General features: G+C 38.6%; 1 protein-coding gene across 17 annotated transcripts in view; it reads left to right on the forward strand.

Annotated features, from left to right (window-relative positions):
* UNC80 (unc-80 homolog, NALCN channel complex subunit) overlaps positions 1-22,592 on the forward strand; it is a 167,642-nt gene that overhangs the window by 36,321 nt on the left and 108,729 nt on the right. For 10 of the 17 annotated variants that reach the window (XM_084893323.1, XM_084893324.1, XM_084893337.1 and 7 more), the window contains exons 14-22: positions 1,895-2,041; positions 5,052-5,199; positions 7,263-7,411; positions 9,584-9,750; positions 10,473-10,571; positions 14,246-14,460; positions 15,826-15,932; positions 17,550-17,646; positions 20,537-20,709. In XM_084893323.1, coding sequence (XP_084749449.1) covers positions 1,895-2,041; positions 5,052-5,199; positions 7,263-7,411; positions 9,584-9,750; positions 10,473-10,571; positions 14,246-14,460; positions 15,826-15,932; positions 17,550-17,646; positions 20,537-20,709 — 1,302 coding nt within the window. The remainder of the gene's footprint in view (positions 1-1,894; positions 2,042-5,051; positions 5,200-7,262; positions 7,412-9,583; positions 9,751-10,472; positions 10,572-14,245; positions 14,461-15,825; positions 15,933-17,549; positions 17,647-20,536; positions 20,710-22,592) is intronic. The other 7 variants (XM_084893333.1, XM_084893338.1, XM_084893339.1 and 4 more) reach the window with 2 other exon arrangements.

A 22,592-nucleotide genomic window follows, 5' to 3' on the forward strand; every position in this document is an offset into this window, starting at 1 on the left:
GAGAGAGAAGTTGGACTGCAATGTAGTTGTAATAGAGGCCTCAGCCAATTATTACATATGAATCTTTGGAGCTGGGATGGCTCCTCACAGTAGAGCCCAGGTGAAGTAAGGGATCCCACCTCTATTCCCCGCCCTCTTTATTTCCTTAACTCTCCATTGAAAGCAGATTGCTTCCAGGAAGAGAGCATGACCTTGGGTGAATCTTCTCTCTTTAGCTAGGGGCAGTGCCTAGAGAGTTCAGCTCAGTGAATGAATGCTTCAGTCCTACAAGGGGCATTTCTGGCGTCTCTGGGGTCCAGGCCCATGCACTACATCGGACTATAGATGAGAAAAGTAGGACCAGCTACATAACACGAGGGGAGCAGGAAGTCTACCACATTATGGCACATGATGCTAGGTAACCGTCTATCTCTTTCATACCCTACACATCTGAGAATGTGTAGGGGCCCAAAGTTTATGTATATACCTGATTGTACGACTATGGAAGAGCCCACCACTTGTCTATTAATGTATTCTGCACAGTCAACCAACGAAGTAGGAATGGAAGCTATTAGGATCTTCAATTCACAGGACAGAAAATGAAAGCACACAGAGATGAGTTAATTTAGCATGATATGCAGTTAAGAAATAGGAGATGAAATCTCAAGTTCATGGTGTATGCGCTGACAGCAGACTGTAGTCAGAAGTCAGGAAGATTGAAGGCTCCCGAAGGTAATGGCACTCACTCCCACACTGGAGTACGTATCACTTCTTAGCAGCGGCATCTTTATGCTTCTTTAGAAATATTTCAAGGAAATGCATTTTTCTGGAAGCTATGTTTTCCATTGACAAGAAGGATTAAATGGAGTAAAAGAAAGGATGATAGTTCTCATAATTCATGCAGGAAGGCTTCCTCTTTAGCTTCAAAGGGCAAATGAAGCATTTACAAATTTCTTTATATTCTCACTTTCCTTATGCATGGGTAACAATGTAGTGAAAGTATAAAATTAGAAATTTTTTTTTAAAATCTCAGAAATTGTCATGTGATTTCTATGTTCCAGTCTTTGATCAGTGTCAGAATTTTAGCAATAATTCTTGCCTGCTGATGAGGGTAGCTTCTGGGAAAATCTATTTGCCTTCATTACTGATAGCCCACACTGCCTCTCGCTAGCAGGTTTCCTAATAATCCGTCAAGGATACAAAAGCATATCTTTGAATAAATAAGTCTCCAGCTGGCCGGCGTGGCTCAGTGACTGAGCTTAGACACAGGATACAGGAGGTAATAGTTCAATTCCCTGTCAGGGCATATGCCTGGGTTTTAGTCTTGATCCCCAGTAGGGGGCGTGCAGGAGGCAGCTGATCAATGATCCTCTTTCATTGTTGATATTTCTATCTCTCCCTCTCCCTTCCTCACTCTGAAATCAATAAAAACATATTTTTAAAAAAGAAGTCTCGCCCTAACCAGATTGGCTCAGTGGATGGAGCATTGGCCTGTGGATTGAAGGGTCCCAGGTTCGATTTCAGTCAAGGGCATGTACCTTGGTTGTGGACAAATCCTAGGGGGGGAGGGGGCAGCTGATCAATGTTTCTCTCTCATCAATGTTTCTGACTCTCTATCCCTCTCCCTTCCTCTCTGTAAATAATCAATAAAATATATATTTTTAAAGTAGTCTCCATTCATATCCTTTAGGGTATGCAGAAAATCATAGATGTTTTTCTTTTAAATCAATCATGATCTAGGTTTTAGAAAAATTAGCTTGCTTGCTGAGCCCCTGACAGTGTTATTTTGCAAATTGCAGGTGCTCACTATAAAACTAATTAACTTGGCTTAATCATAAAATAAAATCTTGGAAGCAAAAGGACCTTAGTGACTAAGTAAACATACTTCTCTCTCTTTCTTGTCCGTGGGCACTAGGATGACATTATACCTATAAGCAACCATAGGCTTGCTCTCACCATGCTCATCAAAATAGTGAAGTCTTTGGGCTGCGCCTATGGTTGTGGAGAAGGACACCGGGGGCTCTCTGGAGATCGTCTGAGACACCAGGTATTCCGAGAGAATGTAAGAGAATTAAAGTAGATTCCATTTCTTCTCCCTCATGCCTCCCTCCAACAGGGGAATGAGTCCTTTGACAATGAGGGCCAGTGTTCCCTGAAAAACATTGTATTTCATAGGGGCAATCAATGCTGTCTTGGGGTAGGAGGATTCCCACAAGATATCTCAAGACATCTAAAACCCAGGCCCAGGAAAATTTAATTAGGAAAACAGTTCTGCCTCCTGCCAAGGGCAGCCCAACTCCTTGTTGGTGAAAAAGTATATAATTGGAATGTGTGCACTCTAGTTTGGAAGAACTTTGCAATGATGAATCCATTGAGCAAGCTTCCAATGGCCTGGGACAAATGGCATTTTAATCACACGTTTTAATGGCCTGGGTACTATTTTTATGTAAGAAAGGAGTCAAAGTTTAGGACTAAATTTGTTGTTCTTACATGGATATGGAAAATGGCCCTGATTGGGACAAAAGAGGACTATAAAAGTAGCCAGTCACGTTCTGGCTACTTTGTTTGAGAATGGACCTTGACCCTCTGTTGGAGATCATGCCCCTTTGAACTGTGTGAAACTTGAAACTCTGCACTTGATTCTGTAATGGAACATGGTCTCCTACCTGCTCATTTTCCTTTGCTTCAGCTGATTGTTACTTTCCTCTTCACACTTGAGTGACAACCTATCTCCATAGCAAGTCTGAGCTGGGACTGTTGCCTCAAATGTATATATGAATTGAAATCCTAAGAAAATGTTTGCCTAAAATAAGAATTTGATATGCACTTGAGTCTAGGAAACCGCTTGGCATATCTTGCAGAGTTTTAGGATCATGTCAAAATCTAATGCCAGCCCTTTTTAACCTGGTATCAGGTTTTGTTGTGAAATGTTCACACAGTATTAGCATGCTGTGTTTCTTTTGTAATTCATCATCTACCTATCTATCCATGTATATATATCATTTCATTTATATTCTATTTTGTTGTTTATATTAGTTTATTACATGTATATGGAGGTTATATTTCACATTAATTAACTTCTAAATTATGAAACTTAAAAACTTTGACCAAAATCTAGAGTTTGAGGTAAAAAAAAAAAAAATCAAAGTAATAAGAAAGCAATAAAAAGCTGGCGTCACCCCTATCTTTGCACATGGGTGTATGATTTTTAATTCTATCACAGTATGAATGAATGCCCTCAGGGCAGAAATCTCATCACTCATCATCCAGAAGACCAGTTCTATAAAATGAAACACTAAAATCTGACGGGTGATACTTCAGTTGGAGGTATCGACTGCCTCCGATACCGGAACCTGTCTGTCTTTTCGGACGTGGCGAAAGTAGAGCTCGTTGAATGGGAAGCCACCTGAGAGGCTGTTGTTAACTTCTCCTCTGCAAGGCTTTCCTCTCCGAGAGTACTGAGTGCTTCCTGCCAGGATGTCCACAGTTTTCTCCCTGCCTTCTCAGCTTTGCTCCCCCCTTATCCTGCAGCCCAGTTTAATGGTCATTCTGGGGATTATATGTGCTTATCCATGCTCAGTGAACTCACTGATCATTCTTCAAGAGATAAAAATTTGAGAACATTTCCCTGGGAATTTCTAACTCAGGAAAGTAGGCGTTTCCAGATTTCAAATGCATTGCATTTTCAGAGGGTACTTAACTTTTAAAATGTTAAGAATATTTCTTACCTCTACCAGATCAAGTGCTCTAGACTTTTATTTTATTTTTAAATATTTTTTTATTGATTTCAGAGAGAGGAAGATAGAAACATCAATGATGAAAAAGAATCATTGATCAGCTGCCTCTCCTATTGGGGGTTGAGCCTGTAATCTGGGCATGTGCCCTGACTAGGAATCGAAGCTCTTGATTCCTTGGTCAACACTCAACCACTGAGCCAGGCCAAATGGTGATATAACTGAAATTTTCTCCTGCGGTATTTCGGTGGAGGAGGGCAGTACCAGTGCATTCTGTCTGTGGCTTTCTGCAGCTAATGACTGTGAGTTTATTGATCTGATGGTGGGGATTATCTCCATTCCCTTTCTAATTGGAAAAATTATTTGCTGGATCATAAGATATATAATTTTGAGGAGCTGGGCCTCGCCAGTGGTCACTTATTTTTTCATCTCCATGAAGCCAACTTTTACTTTAATACCAAACATTCACATTTAAAGGCAGACACATGAGTAAACAAACCAGACTTGCCTTTATTTTAAGCCTCTTTCATGTTTCAAGGATATTTCCCTCCTGACCACATAAGAGGACACTGGATATGCACCTGCTACAACCCTCCCACCCCACCTTCCTTTATCTACTTAAGTTCAGAGTAGCTGAGCATGAGAGTGGCCTGCTTCTTCCCACTGTACATAGGCAGCAAATCTTCTAACCCTAGCTTCCCAATCCTGTCACCCAGCGTTTTTCAACCGCTGTTCCGCGGCACACTAGTGTTGCCTGGTGTGCCGTAGGTGCAGACAAGACAAGAATTTTATAATTTTTCACTATTTTGTTTACTTAATATTTCATAATAAAGTAATTATAAAATACTTTCTTTGTGTTTATTTGATTCCTATTCAAGAGAATTACTTTATATATAGTCAATATAGGCACAGAGTTAAATTTTTTAACATTTTCTAATGGTGGTGTGCCTCGTGATTTTTTTCATGAAACAAGTGTGCCTTTGCCCAAAAAAGGTTGAAAAACACTGCTGTCACCGACCTAAATTTCACTCTTAGAGCTTTCTTCGGTGAGACCTTAAATTCTTCGTCTTGGTGGAAATACTGAACCCCCTCTAAGACTAGCATTAGATGCTAGCTTTGGGTTTACCTGGAGCAGCCCTTCTCAAAGCAAACGTCCTTGGACTGCTCAGCCTGTCTCTGCCCACTTCTTACTCGGACACGGGGGCTGGCAAGCTGGCCAGTACCAGGCAGCTGGATGGAAAGGAGCCTTTGCTTTCTGAAGGCTGCCGTCGCGGGCTAATGCTATCCTTAGTGTAAGCTGGTACCTGTGACTTTTTCACTTTTCTCCCTTCATTGCAGGCCCAGAATTGCCTCACTAAGCTGTACAAGCTAGATAAGATGCAGTTCCGACAAACCATGAGGGACTATGTGCACAAGGACTCCCTCAATAATGTAGTGGACTTCTTGCATGCTTTGCTAGGATTTTGTATGGAACCGGTCACTGACAGTAAGTAAAGCTGTGCCAAGCTCTAGTTCTAGGAGAAGACGCTGTGAGGTAAAGCAGGTAGCATTTCAGAAGCACACTAAATTTATGTGGATAGAATATAGAGGAGGAGATGTACGTGTGTGTGTGTGTGTGTGTGTGTGTGTGTGTAATAGTGTATAAACAAGAGAAGCATGTACATCATCTTTGATGACATATTTTGGAGCCTCTCTGAGGACAGCTTACCTCAGCAAATAGGAATTGGGTGAAGCTGTGGCCCTCTAACCATTCGCCCCTCAACCCTTGCATTACCATTCTTCCCCCTCATATGACCTCCTATTGTGTGACAACTGAGGCAGAGATCCAGGAACTAGGAAATATATTCATAGATAGTCAAGTAAACAGATATCTGTTATGTGCTCACCACATTGCTTGGAGAACTTTTTCACAAAATAAAACAGGCAAGAAAAAAATATGTAAATATAGTAGTAACACAATTTTGATATACATATATACGCATACAATATACTGATTAAAAAAAAACAACAACAACAACAGGCAAAATGGATGTATAGAGAAGCCCACAATATTTTATTTATATCTTAGCTTCATGGCTTTAAGACAACTCCAGTATACCGTAGAGACCTGTGTTATGGGGGGAGATCAGTGAATACCAATTGCAACCATAAAAAACCTAACACTTTCAATGCCACTTGAATGCAAATGCAGTAATGAAATGAAAATGGTGTGTTTCCCAGGTTGAGGAAAATGCACATTTTCACTGGAGCCTGGAAAAAAATAATTTCTTAGTGTAGAGGGGCCATATTTAAACAATACATGTGTAGTAGTAGTAGTCGATCAATTTCTAATGAAGATATATCTGACGGATTTAGAAAACATTGTGTCTCTGTAGAAAATATGGAATAATGTATGTTATTAAAGCTGTTTTAAGCCAAACACATTACCAGAAAAAGAAGAAGAAAAAGGTGAGAGTTGTGATTGAGACTGTAAGAGAAATCTTGATGGCAAACTTTTTAAACAATTTTTTTTAAGCTATTGGAGATAGAAACTATAAACTTAGACTAAACCATTTGTTTCTAATGTAAAATCTAGAGACAGAATATGAGAGGTTGATAGTAAATTGTATTACTTTAAGGTGATGAATTCCTCCTGGGATTCTTGAGAAACGGAAGTGTCTCACAGTGAGTGGGCCAGCCAGACACACAGGTCCCCATCTAGTCAGTCTTGGAGCTACTCACACCCTGCCCCTACAGTCCACAGTCCACAGGTGGCTCAAAAGCCATGAGGAATTTTCTGGCAGCTCTGGAATACCTGATGTTACCCCACAAAAGGTCCATGGACTCATGAAGAACTGGCATAAAATGCCACAGAGGGTGATGGCCTCAGTTCACTGGCATTTCACATCTGAATGAATCAGAATGGGATACCTGTGAGGGAGGTTATAGATTTTCCTTCTCTGTCCAAAGCTTCCCTGGGAGCAAGAAGCTTCTAGAATTTCTTTGAAGCTCTTGGCAGGACTCAGTCCCCTTCTTGTTCCTATTGTGTGCCTGTGTGAATGCCTCCCCAAACCCCTCCTGGCCTCTTCCCTCCCCCTGCCCCACTCACCTGGTTGGCCTCACCTCACTCTACTTCTTACAAACCTAGCGATTTCCACTGAGAGACAGTATTCTTCACCACCTACAAGACTGAGCTGATCAATTTCTCCTCCAATCAGGGACCCTTTAGTAGATCTCCTTTTTTTTTAGTAGATTATCTTTTTGAATGATCACCAATTTAAAAACTACTTTAGATCTAAGTCTTTCTTAGGATCAGCAGTTGATTCTCTTTGCTTTGCTAAGGTTTATCAATTAAAGCACTCCATAAAGCAATGGAATATGTCATAATACTCTGAAAGAGACTATGAATTGTTTATCTCCAAGTCCACGGAAAGGTTACTAAACCAGGAGTATGTTTAATCCTCTGTTTGGGAATTCTGTGTATCCTTCATTCATTCCTGGGTGCCCAGTACTTCTTTAGACTGTGTGTCTTGATGGGAACTGCCTTTCACTGGCTCCTTTGCATTCCAGACAAGGCTGGTTTTGGGAATAACTTCACCACAGTGGACAACAAATCCACAGCCCAGAACGTGGAAGGCGTCATCGTCGGTGCCATGTTCAAGGCCCTCATCACACGCTGCGCTTCTACCACACACGAGCTGCACAGCTCTGAGAATCTGGTGAGAAGCTCGCCTTTCCTTCCCACAGAAAGCCCTTGTCTCTGTCAGAGGAAAGTTCCCACGTATAGAAGACATACTGCGCTTCTTCATTTCTTGAAATCATGAGAAAGAGAAGTTGAAGTCAAAATACCGGCTTTTCCAATGTCACCAGTAACTCATGGGGGAGCCTCAGCAATACATTTCCCTGTTATTCATCATCCTATCATCCTATCAGTGTACAGATTTCTCTTCCTCCTCTGTCTCCAGGCTTTTGTGGCGGTTGATGTAATAATTGCAAAGCACTTTGAGCCCTTCAGAAAGAAGGTGCTGGAGCGCAGCATGTGAGCTCATGAAATATTAAAAAATGTTATACCAAGCATCTTTTAAAATTATACTTACTTTAAAAATTAATGCAAATAAGCTGCAGAAATCGCTCATTAGCTTTTTTTAATGGGGGGCTGTATTCTTTTAGCTACTCTTCATAAATGACTGTTAATTAACCACCGAAGCCACAAGTAGAGCAAGCCAGGCTATAAAAAGTTCATGCTTAATTACCGCGAAGGAGATTGTGTACTGACATGTACATTCAGGCCAACAAATGTGAAGAGAAGAGATGAGTTCAGGTCTGTCTGGGGAGTAAAAGAGTGTTTCTCTGTTTTGCCAGTTTGTTGCATATTATGACTCCTATGCAGAAATCAGCCCATTTACATACGCGGACACACTCTGAGGAATTTATTTAAGATATTCTGAACAATTGAAACCATTCACTTATCTGAAATAAACAGAATAAAACCCCAAACCAAAGGGGATTTAATTTTCCTGGTTGTCAAAGCCACCCTTGGAGCTTGAGAGTAATATGGACATGACCTACCCATTCAATTTGGTCAAAGAAAAAAGTCATTTGACAAGTTGATTATGTTACATGTGAGCTTTTGTATATCTTATAATATAGCATGCATTGTGACATCCTGTGTGGAAGAAATACTGCATTTCTTAATTTTCTTTCAATCATCTTCAATTTGACTTTGAGCCATTCTTGCCCTCGCATGGCTGGAAGATGAATCTGTCATTCTTGGCTTTCTCCACTTTGCGGAGCAGTGCAAGTCTTAGGTAGGACCGAGGGCCTGGAAGGCTCCATGGGTTTCAGTCATTGGTTCCCACCAACTGTTTCACAGAGTGCTTTTGCTGCATGCACTCTGGAGAGTTTGGAACCCTTGCTTCTTGGGCTTTGTCCATCCTATGGATTCCCTGCCAAAGAGCAGAGTGAGGGCACAGGGCCTTGCTGCCCACAGCACTTAAAGGACATGCTCCATGTTTTCCTTAGTAGCTATTCCTTCTGTTTTTTGGGGGGGTTTTTTGGTGTTTTTTTTTTAAGATCGTGGGCATAATTCTCCCAGTGGTCTTAGGTTTTAAAACTCAAAGCTATCAAGGTAAGTGTTCTTTTAGGCTTTTATGTTCTGCTTTGCCAGGAACATTTCCTAAGACAAAAAAATATATAATGACAGCCTTCTTAAGGAAGGAAGAGAGGGGGAAATGCTGAGTATAAAGCTTAATCTCTCCCCCCCCCAAAAAAAAATGATACATATATTTTTAAACATTGAATTACAGATATATTGGTTTGCATCATCTTAAGTTCATATTCAAGTTCACTTTCAGATGAGGTGCAACATACATGTTATTTGTTAAATCTGTTCAGCAGAATTCATCATCTTCAAATGTTAGACTCTGTCAGAAGTGTATAGAGAACTTAACAATTTTATCACTTTTATGTAGAAAAGTTGGAGAAGCTAAACAGGTACTGAAATCTCTAGTATCAACAAAATTCTGATTGCATTTTGTTTTTGCAGGCATCTCTTCAAGGGTCACAATTAAGAGAGCAAAATTAAAGCTTGGGAATCCAGTTGCTAAAAGTACAAATCAATGTCTTTCTAATGACACAGCCAACTTTCTGAATAGAAAGCATGATAACCATTTTTTCCCACACTAGAATGACATGCAAGGTGGCTGGTAATGTAGCCACAGGAACAAGGGAGAGGAGGTTTACCATTGATTTCATCAAAGGACGTGGTCTTCCCTTTATGATCCCAGTGCTCATCTAAGCCCCAAGAATTATGTCCCCCCCCCCCTTTCCTATGAAAACTACACACTCACGCAACTATCTTTCCTCACACTTTCCTTCTTGCTTCCCAATAGGGGCTTTATTGTGACATCCGTCAGCTGGTCCAATTTATCAAAGAGGCTCACGGGAACGTCTTCAGGAGAGTGGCCCTCAGCGCTTTACTTGACAGCGCGGAGAAGTTGGCACCAGGGAAAAAAGTGGAGGAGAATGAACCAGAATCTAAGCCCGTAGGCAGTAAAAGGTAGGAAGCTTGTGCTCTCTGAATATTCGTGTTTGCCTGTGTCTGTAGAATATAATCTTCTGTTGCATGTCCATGTGATTCCTGACATAGTGTGTAACTCCAGTGCAAAGAGTTACTTTTGCATGAATGGAATCACTGATGGTGGTTCAGCTGCAGCTTAGAAAAGGAGTGAGTTTACCATCAAATAAGTCCTGATCTGTATGAAGCACAGCTCAGTTGACCCCAAACTTCATGAACTTCATAGCCCTTACTTATATATTTAATCTGTATTTCAATTCTTCTATAGATAATATAAAATTTTGGTCAGGAAGTAAAAGCAATTACTTCTACCATATCATCCTCTTCAGTTAAATGATATTTTTAATACATCAAAAGATGAATTGCTAAACAGAGCTCTGCTGTTTTTATTTCTAATAAACATAAATTTATTGTATGCCTATTTTATGAAAAATGCCACTTACAAAGATTAAAGGAAACTCCTAAACTTAAAGTCCTGCCTGCAGTTAATGATTCTGCTAGCAATGATGCTGGAATTCTTAGGCAATAGGTAGTTAGGTCATGAGCCAAATGGTAAGATATAAATTCCATACCAACATAGATTCTGTTGACATGGGGTTTTGCAAGCCATAGAGTTGTCTTGAGTGGAGTGTTGTGACGTATACGCAATACTGAGAGCTGGTGTCCTGCTCTGTTGTGATTGGTGGCATGCACCATTTGCATAGGTCAGAGGCAGGAAGCGTTGTGGATAAAGGCCAAGTGTCCTCTGCACCGGAGGAATGTCGCAGCTTCGTATCTGGTCGGCCCTCCCAGACTCCAGAGCAGTAAGTAGCATTGGTTTGTGTCCAATGTAGTGGGCTGAGCACTTCCCAATGGGAGAAATTTTATTTTCCAAACTGCTATTTGTTGATGTTGTTATTTATTTTAACTTTGCCTTGCTTCTGCTCGTTACTTTTCATTTCCAAAGCCATTCATCTCTACAGATTCAAATCATAAATAATCAACCTCGTGCCTATAGGAAGCCTCTGATATCAGTTTATCTCTACTTTTTCATAATGGCAAAATCAAAAGCATCTTGAAATAGTGTCCCCAGGAAATGTGAAGATTACTGTGGACATTAAATTAACAGCCTAGCTCATTTGCATTAATTCTTTTGGGGGTTTTTAATCCTCACTTTAGGACAGTTTCATTGCTTTTTAGAGAGAGGGAGGAAGGAAGGAGTAAGAGAGAGAGAAAGATGGGGGGAGAGAGAGAGAGAGAGAGAGAGAGAGAGAGAGAGAGAGAGAGAAGAGGGAAACAGATTGACTGTCTCCCCCATGTGCTCTGACCAAGAATTGAACCCATGACCTTTCTGTATGGAACAGTGCTCCCACCAACTAAGCAACACTGGCCAGGGCACATTAATTCTTCTTTTGAGGACTACTTGCACAAGTGGCATATAATCAATATTTAAAATGTGTACATCCTTTTAGGTATATTACTTCCCAGAACCTTGATTTAGTATTAAATAATTATCCTTCCAGAAATTCTGCAGGTAGTGTAGCTTTTATGGTATCCTCTCCCAATAGTCAAGAATATTAATCATCCAATAGGACTGTGGTAATAATGTACTATAAGCAAACAAAACATTTAAAGAATAAAAAGCCCTCACAGTTGTCATAGCCCTTGAGAAATCTTAGAGACTGCCCTAAATGGGTAGAGAAAAGTGAGAAGTAAGTGACTCTATAGGCCCAGGAACCATATGAGTTTTTGCCTACTAGGGTAGTCCCAATGTCTAGATGGTGTTTAGCACATAATAGGCACTTAATATATATTTGAATGAATGAATGATAATCAATGAAAAGATGAACTTGACAAAATACCATTAAACCTTTGTTTTCTTTAACTTTTTCAAAATTGAGGTTTAGTGTTGTTTGTTTTTTTAAGGAGGTCTTCAAGGAAATGCTAAAAATCCAAATATAAACTCTAAGAAAAGAGAAAAATTAAAATTAATGTGAAAATCAAAGTTCTATAGCTGAATAGCCACAAGACTAGTTAAAAGTCCTTACACACAGAATTTGTCCGAAAAAGCAGGACTTTTTTCCAAAATCACTCTAGCAACTATTGAGCTAATCCAATAAGAATGATCTAATAGTAAATCAGATTAAAAATTAAACCATTTATCTTCTTAGATAATTTAGTTTTGTAGACTACAAAATATTCTTTCTTCCGTATTCTGTAAACCCCAAATGATGTCTCAGCATTTAATACCTATCTCTTCTTTCCCCTCGAATGAAGATTCATGTTTTAATTGGCCTCTACTTAAAAATTTCCACTTGAAGGGATGTCAGAGAATGTCAGATATAGAACTTTTCCCTGACTTGAGCGGACCCAGGAGACGGGCATGCCGAATGTCCTTCGTTTAGCATTGGAGAAAGATGGATAGATGGATGAGCCTGGCTCCTCCTCTAACTTCTCCTCTCCCTCCTCCCTTACCCTCCCCTTCTTACCTTTTCCTTTTCCCTCCTTAAATAAGTCACTTTAACTGACTAATATAAAAAGCAGTTTTATATGCTCATTTCTCTGAAACTAATTATTGTACACACTCACTGGACAAAGCTGATGTTGCATTTACTGAGAAAGCTGATAAATTACAACCTCCATGAAAGTTTTCCCACCCATGAAAGTTTACCCCAAAGGTAAGAAATACTTCATGCACTGTGATCATTTTATAAAAATAACTGAGAAGTCAAATTCAAAAACATTGATTTAAATTCAAACCATATTTGATAAACAGATTTCTCTGGTTTAAAATAAGAATAAAAGGTAATTTAGTTCTCTGATGAGATTTTGAGTCACAAAATATGGATCCCCATTAAATATCTCTAGAAAATCATTGCTTTACACAGTATTGTTAAATTTGGGGTAGATTCCAAATTTAACCCCAAAGCTTGTAAGCCTTGAATCCCATGAACAAATTTTTATCATGTTAACTAGGTATTTTCTATAACCTTATCTTTCCAAATTACTGAAGTCATATATGTTGTTCAAATTGATGAATGTGGGAAACACAGGAAAGCATAGAGAAAAATAGTTTTCAAACCAGAATGCCATCAACTGGGGACAGTTATTGTAAACTTTTGGTATGTTTGGTTGGGTACATTTTTTAGCATATATATGCATAAGCTCATACTCAGACACATGCTCACATGTGTACTTTTATTATTATTAACTTGGTCTTGTCCTATCTAATTCATTTGATCATTGTTTTTTAACTTTGCACTAGATTTCACTATATCCATATCAATGGTTTTCTAAAATAGGATTTTAATGTCTATTGAGCATATCATTATATGGAAGTCCCCTAATTTATTTTAACTGTATCCCTAGAGTTAAACATTTAGATTGTTTTCAGTTTTTCATTGTTGATCAATGTTACCTCAGTGAGCATTTGACCTTCATATATGTTAGCATGTAGTCCCATCATTTTCTTATGATAACTTCCTGGATGCTGAATTTTTCTGGATAACCAAGTTAGGCTTTGGGTAACCAAATTACCTTCCAGAAAGGTTTAATCATTTTAAGGCATTGCTGACAGTATGATAGTTGCTTTCCTTTTCACCCCCATAATGTTGCCAACTTGATGAGTGAAAATGGGGATCTCATTTCAACTGTCTTCTTAAAAAATTCCTAGTGAAATTAAAGTCTGCATAAAAATTGGCCACTTGTCTTTTTTCTCTCGTGAAATGACTCCAAAATCTCTTTGGAGATGTTCCCATATGTCTATGGGACTAATATTTTAAAATGGTTTCAGAGAGAGGAAGGTAGAAGGAGACATGTCTGGAAACATCAGTGATGAGAGAGAATCAGTGAAGGCTCCTGACCAGGAATCAACCCATGACTTCCTGTTCATGGGTTGATGCTCAACCACTGAGCCACATCAGCTGGGGCAAATATTTTGACTTTTTAAACCTTACTTAAGTTTCTTTGACTAAAGTAAGCCAAATAATTTGGCTTTCTGAAAGTAATTTAGTGAACAATTGTTGAAGGATCATCTCTTGTGTGTGGTGATTACATTTCATTTATTCATTTATTCAAGTATTTTTGTGAGTTTTTTTTATGTCAAGAATTATACTAAACTGGAGTGGGGGTGGGGAGTAATATACAGTTGTGCACATGCCTCCGGGAACTTGCAAAAGTGGTTCAATATTTACAAACACTGTAAGTGCTGCTGCTATTATGAATCACACCTGCAGATGAATACCTGCAATAAAATCTAGTCTTTTATTAAGGCTGAAAAAAATCACTTCAGTTTAACAGCTGAGACATGACTGTTTTCAGGAAGAGCTCATAGAGTCAACCTTGGTCTTCCTCCTTCCACTCCCACTCTTTCCACATCCCAGCTCTTCCGATAAGTCCTGCATGAGTTGCCCATGTGCCGTTAGCAGGGGGTTGGAAGAAACTTAAGAGACTTTCCCAGCGTATCACATATTTAATTCTTGCCTCTGCTTGCTTTCAGCGATGAACAGATGCAAGGGGGCAACCTGGGGCGCAAAGATTTCTGGCGCAAGATGTTCAAATCCCAGAGTGCAGCGAGTGACACCAGCAGCCAGTCCGAGCAGGACACCTCGGAGTGCACCACCGCCCACTCGGGGACCACCTCTGACCGACGCGCCCGCTCCCGGTCCCGCAGAATTTCCCTCCGGAAGAAGCTGAAGCTCCCCATAGGTAAAAGTATGTCTGTACTTACTTATGGATTCTCTTATTCCCTGTCGTGCCCTCGAACAAACTCATAATCAAAACAGAGCAATGCATGATAGGATGCAGAGAGGGAAAGCCTTCGAGGGAAAGCCCAAAACTGACTACATTCATTCATGTACTCATGTTTTTGAACACAGATATTTCTCAAGTTTCAACTATGTGCTTCCTCAGGGTGCAAACATTATGTTAGGCATCGGGTATTAAATGGTGAGAAAAATTACACTGTGCCCAATTCTGCAGAACTTGCAATCTAGCAGGGTGACAGATAATCATGCAACTAAATTATAGAGGCAAACTATGGATTTTATAAAGAAATTATATAGAGGCATCAAATGCATGCAACAATAAGACCTGGCCTGGATGGGGGAAGGGACAGTAATTATAGAAGGTTTCTTGGAGGAAGATCTTTTTTTTTTTTTAGAAAAAAATTATATATATATATATATATATATATATATATACTGTATATATATATATATATATATACTGTATATATATGGAGATAGAAACATCAATGTTGAGAAAGAATCATTGATTGGCTGTCTTCTGCACAGCCCCCACTGGGGATGGAGCCCACAACCTGGGCATGTGCCCTTAACCAGAATCAAACCTGGGATCTTTCAGTCCACAAGCCAAAACTCTATTCACTACGCCAAACTAGCGAGGGCTGGAGGAAGATCTTCAGGGAAGGAGGAAGGAGAGCACTCTAGGTGGTAGCCATAAAATATGCAAAAATATTAGGAGGGAGAGAAATGGAAGAGCTGAGCCAAGGAGAAGAGGGGCCGCTAGACTATTGGAGAGAGACAGGGGCAGAGCATGCAGGCCAGTTAGGCTCTACCCTAAGCCCTCCATCGCCCAGGTGGGATGTGGAAGAGTAGTAACATGAGCAGGTAAACTTTTTCTAAAAGATCGCAGCATGGAAAACATATTGGAGGGAGCCTGAGTGGATAAGAGAGAGCTTGGTCCAGGTAGGAGGAAGGTAGTTTGGACTGGATGGTGACCATGTGGACAGAGAGAAGTGGTCAGGTTTGAAGGGAAAATCAACAGGACTTACTGGAAGATATGAAAGTTGTCAAGGAGAACAGGATATATTATGGTTTTATTCACCTAAGAGGCTTAGGTTATTTTAGTCCTGGTCTTACTTATTCGTGTAATTTTATAGTCCAACACTGACCATGTAGATTCAAAGCATGTACGTTGAAAACAATTTCCTTTTGCTTCTATTTATATCAAGCCGTTCAACTTTCATTGCTTGTTGGGTTCATGCTGGCATTTCTGTTTAATCCATTTGGGAGAAAATGATATAATGGTCTGGTTTTTTTTTAAATTATTAAATAGGGAACTGGCTGAAGCGATCCTCCCTCTCGGGCCTGGCGGATGGCGTGGAGGACCTCCTGGACATCAGCTCTGTGGACCGCCTGTCTTTCATCAGGCAGAGCTCCAGGGTAAACAGGGCGTTACTTCTGTGGGAGGGTGTTGGAGTCACTGATGAAAAACTGTGAGGGCTGAGAAATGCTAAACACCTGGAGGGGCCAAAGAACTGAAGAACCTCTCTTTAAGTTGAACAAATATAGGAAACTTAGTTAGATGAACAATGAAAATTAAGATGTCATATATATATATAAAAATATATAAATATATATATATATATATATATATATATATATATATATATATATCACTCGAGGATTTTTTTCCATTGATTTTTAGAGAGAGTGAAAGAGAGAGGGAAAGACATAAAGAAATATCAATGTGAGAGAAACACATACATTGGTTACACAAGCTCTGATCAGGGACTCAGGTCGGGGAGGAGCCTGTAACCAAGGTATGTGCCCTTGACCAGAACTGAACCTGGGACTCTATCCACTGAGCAAAACTGGCTATGGCTAAGATGTCTTAATAGTAGACATTATAAAGAAAAAAAGGAAAAGTGTGGCAAAAATTTTATATAAAATTATAATGCAGATATAGGTGTATGTGTGTGTGTTACTCCCTAACTGTATTAATTTTTAACACACATGTCAAATTTCTGATATCTCAAGCTCTTTTCCAGGAATATAGTAATTCTATAGTGATTCCTCTTACACACACACACACACACACACACACACACAATTTATCTATTTATCTTCCTTCCACTACTTTTTGCATTAGCTGAACCATTCTCCCTACTGAAAAAGATAAAGAAACTCCAGATGACTTTTCCATTTAGTGCTTCTTCATAATACTGTTATGCATATGATTTGGAACAGGTAATAATTCTCAGGGAAATCCATTTCTTATACGAGTTTTTCTTATGAATGATTCATGGCCTGACCACTGTGATTTTTAGCATATGATAAGTTACATTTTTCATAGAGAAATTATTTGCTTATATTCTTTCTTCTTTGAATCTTACTAAAACCAGTTTTCTTCTATCTCTTATAAAAATAATATATTGAAATTATATAAATAACATAGCAACATTATAAGGCATTTAGAAGATATATTTACAATTCACTTTTCACATTCTTTTTGCTAACAAATTGGTCAAGGATTTGAGAGTTTATGAGGCCCATAGCCTCCTTGCTTTGTTGGAAATTTTGATTACTGTTGGTTTTAGGGTAAGATTGAGAATATATCTTAATTCTTAGAAGAACACATGTTATTTCTTTTTAACTTTATAAACGTGTACTTTATAAACAAATTTGTACTGGTTCTCCTATAGAGGTTTGAAATCTCCATTCTGCTTTCTGTTTGGTGTGATTCTCAATAGTGGTGGTGTTATTTTTAAAGGATGAAGGTGGCTTTCTGTTCCTGGTTTTCAGTTTGAACTTAATCAAAATTAAACTCTAGGAATACCTCAACTTTTTTTACTACATTATTTTCATAGTGTCTGATTATTTCACTTTCAACCTATGACCAGTGTCTTCCTTCAAATTATAGTTACAAAGTATGACTAACTAGATGTGGAAATCAGAAGTAACCTTCATATTCTAAGCATCTTATTTTTTCAAGACAAGGCTTAGTATAAACACAAAGAGTTGAACTTAGTCATCTGGTTACTTTCCTTTTCTTCTCAGGTCAAATTTACCAGTGCAGTGAAGCTTTCCGAAGGTGGGCCTGGGAGTGGAATGGAAAACGGAAGAGATGAAGAGGAGAATTTCTTCAAGCGTCTTGGTAAGTGTTATGCAGCCTAAGAATTATATTCAGCCCAGCCTGCATGGTTCAGTGGTTGAACATTGACCTATGAACCATGAGGTCACGGTTAGATTCCTTAGTCAGGGCATATACCTGGGTTTCCAGCTCAGTCCCCTGTGTGGGGCACGCAGGAGGCAGCCAATCAATGATTCCCTCTCCTCATTGATATTTCTATCTCTTCCGCTCGCCCTCTGAAATCAATAAAAATACATTTTTTTAAAAAAACAATTACATTCAACTTTCCTCACACAGAACAAAAATTTTATGATATGAAATGGTTTATTTTCTATTGCAATTGATGTGTTTATTTTTATTTTTTAGTAAACTTATAGGGGAGACATTGGTTAATAAGACATTGGTTAATATAGGTTTCAAATGTATATTTCTATGATGTATGATCTGTGTATTACATTGTGTACCTACCATCCTAAGTCAGATCTTCTTCCATCACCATATATTTGGCCTCCTTTACCCTTTATTACCACCCCCCCATCCCTCTGGTAACCACCATAGTATTGTCTGTGTCTATGAGTTTCAGTTTTATGTCCCACATACGAGTGAAATCATGTGGTTATTAGCTTTTTCTGACTGACTTGTGATCCAACAACCCCTCTTCTGAGTATCAATCTGAAAAATTTGAAAACATTTATTTGCAAAGGTATATGCACCCCTATGTTCATTGCACCATTATTCATAGTTGCCAAGACATGGAAACAACAAAAGTGTCCTTCTATAGATGATTGGATAAAGAGGATATGGTTACATATATACAATGGAATACTGCTCAACCATAAGAAAAGATGATATACTGCCATTTTCAACAACATGGATGGAACTAGAGAATATCATGTTAAGTGAAATAAGTCAGTCAGAAAAAGCTAAGAACAATATGATTTCACCCATTGATTTCTTATTTAATTCCTTCTCATATGTGTGTTGTCTAGAAACAAGGCTGTTCAAGAAATGTTTGTTTCCCTTCTGTAGCTTTTAGCCAGGTCTTCTTTGTGCCATTTGAGATTCTATCTTGTGAATTTTTTCCACTATCGGATTTTTCTTGAGCTACTTCCTTTTGCAATTGATAAAAAATATACTACACTAACTGAAAAAAATACTGAAGATTTTTAATATGGAATATTTGCATCTGAAATGGAAACCTACTCATAAAAAACAAAATATGGAAAATTTTGATAATTATATTTTAATTATATTCTGAGCCATTCTATTTTTGTAGTTATGAAAATTTTCAAACATAGATAAAAAAATTAAGAGAATGGTCCAACAGATCCTATATGTCCATCACCCACTTACAATAATAATTAATTTTTTCCACATTTGCTTCATTTATCTTTTATATTTTTTAATGTATTTTAAAACAAATCTCAGATACCATCCCTACTTTTGCTTTTATGCTAAGGCAGCAGGCAGAAAGTGGGGCCACGGGTAGGAGGAATCAGGATATTCTTGACAGAAGAGGTGAGAAAACCATTTCTGGAAATCAGATCTGTGATGTCTCAATGAGGATGAGGAGTTGGTAACATCATAAATGAGTGGCCTGAGCATAAATTAAATCAAACTGGGGGTATAGTTTTAGGTGTTAGAAGTACATTTCAGAATCCTGAGAAGGAGCGTGCTCCTGATTTTAAAAATGATATCCAACATAATAATCTTATATAATAAATATTATATATATATATATATATATATATATATATATATATATATATATATATATAATTAGAATCAGAAGAGTCATTAGATATTTGGGTTTTTAAAAAAGAATTTGGGGATAAAAATGATGCAAAACAATACTTTGTACCATTTTTTTCCTTAATGTGTAATCCCTTAGACTTTCTGTATCAAAATTATTGGAATGTTTGTTAAAAATAAACATAACCCTATGGAACCAAAGTCTCTAGCGATGGAACCTGACACTTTGAATTTTAACAAGCTCCAGATTAATTCTTATTTGTAGGCACCTTAACTATGGAAAACTAAGAGGGGAGGGATCAGTGGTCCCCGAACCTCTCACCACAGGGTATGGTCAGGCTGGCTGCATCGCTGTCATCGGGGTGTCTGTACAGAGCACATTCTCACCCTCTGCTTCCGGAGATCTGGAAGCTCTGGATCAGATCCAGGAACTTCCCAGATAATTCTGATGCTCAGACGGTTTTGGAAATCCTGGAGTTACATTGCCAACCTCTAAGGCCCTTTACGACTGACTGTTAACAGTCAGTGGTTCTGTGCAACATATCAAAATGTTGCCCTTGATGCCAGTTTATGTAACGTGTAAAATTGCACAGTGATTGAATCTCCCGTAAAAACAGAAGTGAGTTGTTGATTACAGGAAGAATTATTGTAAACATCCATGTGTTCTCAACAGTATTAAAAAGGAGACCTGGTAGCAAAAAGTATTAAATTTTTACTCATGTAAAGCTCCACAATTATATTTACGCATGCCATGTTCCACCAGACTCCCAAAAGTCGGGGTGTGTCCAAATAAGCATTAAAACATAGAGGAGCCATACCAGTTTGGCTCAGTGGATAGAGCATCAGACTGTGGACTGAAAGGTCCCACGTTTGATTCAGTCAAGGGCATGTACGTTGGTTGCGGACACATCCCCAGGAAGGGGTGTGCAAGAGGCAGCCGATCAATGATTCTCTCTCATCGATGTTTCTAACTCTCTGTCCCTCTCTCTTCCTCTCTGTAAAAAATCAATAAAATATATTTAAAAAATAAAAATAAAGAGGAGGGAGGCGGAGTTAGGGAGAATGTTTTCAGGCCAATGCTACAGAAAACCCTTTGGCATTCTGAAGCTCTTTTTAATTCTGTGATTCTTCACACTCTCTCTCCTTCATTCCTCCACCACAGGTTGCCATAGTTTTGACGACCATCTGTCTTCCAACCAAGATGGTGGGAAAAGTAAAAATGTGGTGAATCTTGGAGCGATCCGACAAGGCATGAAGCGCTTCCAGTTTCTGTTAAACTGCTGTGAGCCGGGGACCATTCCCGACGCATCCATCCTGGCGGCTGCCCTGGATCTTGTAAGTTGTTGGGAGAATTCGCTCACCTGGTTCCTCATGCCTATGAATTCTGCCAATGGAGGAAAGCAAGAGTCACTAATCCTGACCCCAACTGTGAGCATGTGCTTTGTTTTGTTTTGTTTCCTCAGCATTAGTGGCAAAAGGGGGAAGAAAGGTAGTAGTGAGGGAAGAAAAGAAAGGGGTGACATCTCAATATGTTTTGGGAAATTGAATGTATGACATTATGATTGAAAGTATGTGAGGGCTTTTGGAATCAGACTGCCTGGGTTAAAATTGTTCGGGCATTTACTGATTAACTCCCTGTAAAATAGAGTCAGAGTGATAATAATATTAGAGCTACCTCCTAGGGCCGTTGTGGGGATTAAAGGAGTAATTAGATATAAAGCCCTTAATAAAGGGCTTTACTGAAGTATAGCAACTACTCAGTAAAGTGGGCCATTTTTGTTGCACTATTTTTAGTCTTGCATCTGTCATGTATTAGTCCTTTAAACTATGAATTTGTGTTTATCAACTGGTGGGAAAATATGAAGGAAGGATCAATTTAAATTAATTGCACAAAAGTGCATTGAATATAGTGTAGTATTATATACATGTAAGGAATTAAAGGGTATAAAGTGGATCTTGTTTAGATACTTTGAATTTTAATAAGTTCCAGACTTATTTTGTAAGTGGGAGAGTGGTAACTAGCCCATCATTCATTTGACTCATGCATGATAGTTCTTAATCACATCTGGATCTATTCCACAAGGAACAGAGTTAAATAAGTAAATGTAACACATTAGTAAGAAACAGATAAACAATTAATCGTTTTAAAAAATAGGTGAGTAACATGAACAGAACGATATAGGGCACAGCTGGCCATACAAATTGGAAAATGATGGGGTAATCAATAGCATTTGGACAACTATCAGTGCAATAAGTAACTGATGACAGAGATAACAGGTTGTCCTTCACTCATTGGAAAGGACTAGGCCCCACATTTTCAGAGGTCCTGAGCTAAAATCTCCACATCGATATATATCATTCAATGAACTTTATCGAATAGCTCTTTTAGTCACACATTTTCTCACGAGAGAACAAAAACCCCAGGAGCTGAGAAGACTTTGCTCAAGGTCACTTATGCCAGGCAGTGCTGAAACTATCGGCCAGTTTTCTGATTCTCCTCAGGGCTCTTCCAGCAATGTGATGTGCTTTCTCTGTTAAAAATTTATTTAAATGAGTCAGAATGAGTCTCTCTTGATTCATTAAAAATATTCTTGCATGTATATGATCTCAATAATAAAAAAAAGTAAATGGCCTTTATTGATCAAAAATTTTTTTAATCTTCAAAGGAATTTTCTTATTACATAGCTATGAATGAAGAATTCATGGTAGGAAAAGGTAGGTTTTCAACTTTAAAAATTCACACCACATATCCACCCTCTAAAGCAGTAATTTTAAACATTTTGGGGACGTAGATTTTTTTGGAAAGCCTCCTAAGAGAAGTTGAGTTATACATAAAATTTAGCATATAATATCAGAAGGTTCCTGGACTCCCCCTCAAAGCTATTCTTGTAGCCAAAAATGTGAAGAACTCACTCTTAATTAATGCACCATCACTGGCAAAATGAGACTCTTTAGTCAAGTAATTGGAATGCTTTTATTAACATTTATTGATGATAAAGAAACCGAAGAGATAATTGCTTCCTCTGTGGAAAGCTTTGGGATTTATGTATGAAGTGTTGGCGTGGGAGAAATGTGAGGCTTGTCACAGAGAGCAGCACATTTGAGGATTTGAAAAATAACCACAACAGAATCAATTATTACTTAGTTTCAGAACAGAGATTATTTTTAAAAGAATATTGATGAATACTTTGATAAACAAGTCTCTTAGATGCTGAGAT

The sequence above is a fragment of the Pipistrellus hanaki genome (assembly GCF_964339955.1).
Source record: "Pipistrellus hanaki genome assembly, chromosome: 8".
Lineage (NCBI taxonomy): Eukaryota > Metazoa > Chordata > Mammalia > Chiroptera > Vespertilionidae > Pipistrellus > Pipistrellus hanaki.